The sequence below is a fragment of the Muntiacus reevesi genome, chromosome 3 (assembly GCF_963930625.1).
Source record: "Muntiacus reevesi chromosome 3, mMunRee1.1, whole genome shotgun sequence".
In the NCBI taxonomy this organism is placed as follows: domain Eukaryota; kingdom Metazoa; phylum Chordata; class Mammalia; order Artiodactyla; family Cervidae; genus Muntiacus; species Muntiacus reevesi.
In genome coordinates, this window is record NC_089251.1 from 130,145,933 (window position 1) to 130,150,796 (window position 4,864).

The 4,864-nt window shown below is 37.1% G+C and overlaps 1 protein-coding gene across 12 annotated transcripts in view; it reads left to right on the forward strand.

The window, feature by feature from the left end:
* The window catches only part of USP37 (ubiquitin specific peptidase 37), a 90,504-nt gene extending 85,768 nt beyond the window's left edge, over window positions 1-4,736 (forward strand). For all 12 annotated transcript variants that reach the window (XM_065930575.1, XM_065930574.1, XM_065930577.1 and 9 more), the window contains one exon: window positions 169-4,736. In XM_065930575.1, the coding sequence (XP_065786647.1) occupies window positions 169-256 (88 nt within the window). In that variant the 3' untranslated portion in view covers window positions 257-4,736. The remainder of the gene's footprint in view (window positions 1-168) is intronic.
* Window positions 4,737-4,864: the final 128 nt, after the last annotated feature.

Consider the following 4,864-nt stretch of genomic DNA (forward strand, 5'->3'; position numbering starts at 1 on the left):
TAATTATTTTCAAGAATCAGCACATGGGGTTAAGATGATAATGAATGAGCTGCTTATTTAATACAATTTAGGCATCAAATGGGATAATGCAGGCTTTATCAGTGTCTGTTTTCTGTCTGTCCTTTTATTTGCTCACTGAATTTCCTGTTTAATTTTTTTTATTTTAAGGGAGATATTTGATGAGCTGCTGGAAACAGAAAAGAACTCTCAGGCTCTTAACCTGGAAGTGGGGAAGACCACTCGTCAGGTTTCATGAGTAACAAACCCCTGGGTTGGCAGTGTGCACTGCGTATTCTCTCTTACTGCCACCCACTTCTCTTTCCTCTGCCTAAGAAGAATTTGGAACTCTACTTGATGCGGGAGCAACAAACAGCTCAGGGCCAAACCAAAAGACGAAAACTGCAATTATGCGGAACGCTCCATATTAATTGTTTTATGGAAACTGGTCTCACATCTGTAGCTGATTATCCGTTTTTTCCTCCTACAAGAGTGGCACTTCCTTTTGTCTTAGGAATACATGTTGTAAATATATATATATATATATGTACATACACACACATATTTGTGGAATGAATGGAGCCTTAAAGAGTTAGAATAGGCCACCAGAGTATGCCTGCCCAAAATTAACAGCACAGCAGTTTGGAAAAGAAAAGTTGTCAAAGAGTCCATTCACCTGAGAAATGTATGAAGATATACATATCATTTAGCATTTAGCTTTTACGTTCCTTGAGTAATTTCACTCAAGTCTGTAATCTTTCATGTGTGTTTCTTTTTAGTAAAATTCACTGGAAAGCCAGCTCTCCATGTTACACTAATGACAGTTTGTCCTCCTGGCAAAGGAGGGGCATTCCTGCCATCTGACTTGAGGAGCTTTTATTTAAAAAAAAATATTTCATGGATTTGTAATGCTTTTGCTGTTTACATGCAGTCCCAAGAAATGGATTTTTGGTGCTTTGGAATGTGCTGTGTTGCCACATTTGATATTCATTGTACACTTTGTGTTTTCTTTCAAAAGAATCCTTCACACAGTATGTTCATTGTATATCATTTATATTATTGTGGTGAAGATAGAATCTTTTGTTTTTCTTCTGTGTCATTATTCTATGGAGCAAGCATTACCCTAACAGACTGAAGCAAAAACTTTAAGAGGTAGGAAAGTGATGTCCCAATTGGGACTCCCCAACAAGAATACCTAAGGAACATGAAAAATACTAGCATCTCTGTCTCCCAGACAGAGAGAGGTCAGGAGGAGTATTCTTGTGTTCAAGCTGAAACTCGACCACTGAGGCTGAAAGCCCTGCTGCAAAGGTGAAATTAAGCACGTGAGCTGTGGGAAATGCTTAGCCATTAATCATTTGACTTGTTATTCAAACAGGGTGAGAATTAAAATGTGATAGGTTTAGGTGATTCCAAAAACTAACAAATAACAAAGGTGCATAATAGATTTATTACTTTCTAGGTGCTTTGAGTTGAGGTCAAATGGGGGTGCAACATTTAAGTGAGTTATATCACTCAGCTGACATAACCTTGCTTCGTTAAGCAGCTTGTGAAACCATATAAAGAATGAGTTTGAGAGTAGAATTCTCTGTTCCTAAAATAATTTTGTGAGCCCAGGAATCATTAGGATCACACAGAGTTAAGTATAGCAAAATGAAACCTTCAACATTTTCTTTTCATTTTTAAGTCCATCATCACAGAAGATGTAACATCTTTTCTAGAAGATTGCCTTAAGAGAGCTCCAGCCCTACTCTTGAAACTTGGATATGTTCTGACATAGTAACCTGTTCTAAAATACTGAATCTTTCTATTGTAAGTGGCCCCAGCACTTTTGCTTAACTACTGATGAAAGCTTTGTCTCCTACCTTTTTTTACCTACCTGTTAATGTAGTGAATGTTCCAGAATGGTGTGGCGGTAGGATATGTAGGAACAGTATAGAGCAGGGGAAAATACTTGTTTAAAAAACTAGCTTTTAAAATTTTGTTTCCACTTGAGAGCCTTTTTTTTTTCCCCTTGGGAAAAAAACTATTTTCTCATATATGAGTGCAGTGGTAATCAAATTCTTTAGCTATTTATTACTTCTCTGTGTCTATACTTGAGAACTTTGAGTGAGGTGCTTTTTAAAATGATTGGGAATGATTTGACGTGAGTGGGTGCATTTAGGGCGTTTAAACAAATAGAAGTGATGCCGTAAGCCCAGATTGCCTGTGAAGTACCCTTGTTTGACTTGCTTTTTGTAGCTTGTGTGTATGGTTTTGAAGTACACTTGGCTCAAACTTAATTTGATTTGCTCTTCATGTCTCGGGCAGGACTTACTAGATCAAAATAGGAGATGTGTTATCTCACTGCTCATATACTTGCATGTTTGGGACTTGAAGTTTCCTTGATATGTCTGTTGTTTTGGCCTGGTCAGCCTTCCTTTCTCCCTTCACTCCTTCAGCTATTACTCTTTTCACTACTAAGTTAATTTCTCATTTTGGTTCAGTGAAGGGTTAATGGCTACAGATGGAAAGCTCAGCCAAACCATATTGATGGGGTTTGTTTTTTGTTTTTTTGAGCTGACTGTGCTTATCTTAAAATTACCAGTAGATTATATTCTTTGTGCAGTTTGCTCAGAATCAGGAGATGGGGCACTTTACATGTTAGTGCCAGAGAGGGACAAAGCAGATAAGGACAGAGCGCTTCAGCTCCAGGCAGTTTGCACAATAACTAGTATTCCTATTGAAAAGACCAAATACGGTTACATTACTTTAAATGACTTTGAATTGAAACTTGACAGCACTTAATTTTACACACAGTTCATCTTAATTGGAATATTTTGAAAAGGAAAATGAAACTAAAATTCAAACATTAATTCTTACCATCTAACATTACAAAGGATTGGAAAGTTGCATGTGGCCAGATGTTACTATCATTTTAGAAGTCCTAACTATAATTTAGGCCTACGGGAAGATAGATTCTGTTGTGTCGGGAATTTGTATGTGTGCACAAACTGAAGTTTCGTCTCAGCAGAATAGAATAAGAAGCAAATCCATGAATTATTCTTCTATTTATATTTTGATTCCAAGAGCTACTTGTTTACTTGCCATGATCTGTGGTCTGTTAATTTCAGACCTAACTTACTGGCTCAATAACAAATGTAAATATGTTTACATTTTAAGAAGTATACAGCGATACTTAAAGATCATTTCATTAACTCTAGGAGGCAAATACTAGATATTTCCTTATTTCTCTCCTTGATCAAGTGCAAAATTCTTCTAAAAGAAAAACTTGTAAGACCTCAGCAAGTGAATTCATGAATTTACTTATTCTTCCATACTGCAGTTACCATTATGTATCTATATAAATACAGCTCTACACATGTACAGCTGAATATATAGTTGTATAATGAAAACTATTTGGAAACACCTAAATTAAAGAGATTCTTGGCAGTTTCTCATATGTAGTTGACCATGACGAGTGTATAGAGAGCATGGAGGTTGGAGACAGGGAAAGAAAAGGTACTTTGTAAACTCATTTGTGATCTACTGAAAAGAGATTATACTAAGTAAAAATTACCCTTCTTCCTCTTCTTCTCTGTCCTCTGGAGTGACTATAGTGGATGCTCTTAGTCAATACTTTTTGCCCTGTTTTAAGTGATTCTCTTGAAGTGGTCTTTTAAACCAGGGAAGCAGAGCTGGATCTCCAAGTGGATCTTGTATACACGGAGATTGTCAGAAAAGTCACCAGCAACCCAGTACTAGATGCAAGTCACATAAATAAAAGTGTCCCCCCAAAACAGATAACATCTTTTTCTTTCTCCCCATCTTGCTTTACACCAAATAATGCTCTTTAAGTTGTGTACAAAAACTAAACAAATTTCCTCCCTCTAAGATCTTTCTGATGTGTTACTTCAGAATTCTAATTTTGTCTCTATCAGTGTCTTATTAACATCTGAAAATATATATATATATTTTACTGGAAGACAATAGTTTGTTAGGCCTTGAGAATTTTGTGACAGGTTTCTGTTACTGTGTCTCACCACGACCACTGACTCCTTTATGGCATGCTTTGATTACTAAACTTCAGACAGACTCTTTTGTTGTATCACATATATTTATACACAGTAAATTTTCCTTTCCCTGTGTGCTATGTATCTGAGTTTTTGAAGTTTAAAAAATGTGTCAGTATGGATATAAGCAGTTGATTTCAGTCATTTGGACTTAAAAAGTGCAGAGGTTTGAAGTAGAGAGGTGTCCACTGCTGTCTGAATAGAGTAGGTAAGAATCTGGACCAGGACTGGAGTTCACTGGGTCCAATGCCAAAACGAGCGATCATCTGAACTGGTCTGTCTCAAGAACAGAGGGGTGGAAGAGTGAGACACAGTGACTGTACACACCTCTCGTCTTTAGGTTCACCCCCACTCTCTCTCCCTTCCATCTCCAACTTCTTTGGGCTATCTCAGTGTTGTTTATTTATGCTGCGGAGAGGAGAACAGAAGTAAGCTTCTTCATCTTTCCCTAGTTGAGCCACTACCAGGTTTGCTGGCAGCTTTGGCCACACTGTTTGTGAGGTGATTTTGTGTTCAGAGTGACTTTTGATTCTGATTCTTTGTTACTTTGTATGGAGCGGCACTTTATCTGTGTTTTAGCAGAACTGTTCCTCTGTACCCTTTACGTTTTTTTCTTGTTTTTTGTTTACCTTTTAAATTATGCATAGAGTTTTTTTGTGTGTGAAATTAAAGCCTTTATTAACCTTGTGTTGTTCTACTGTTTATTTCTGAGAAGGACACATTCTTGCAGACACCTAACCAGTTGTTGAAGTTGTGAAAATCACATTCTGTTGGTCTTCTGACTTGGACTTTGAAGCAACACTGTTGCACCTTAA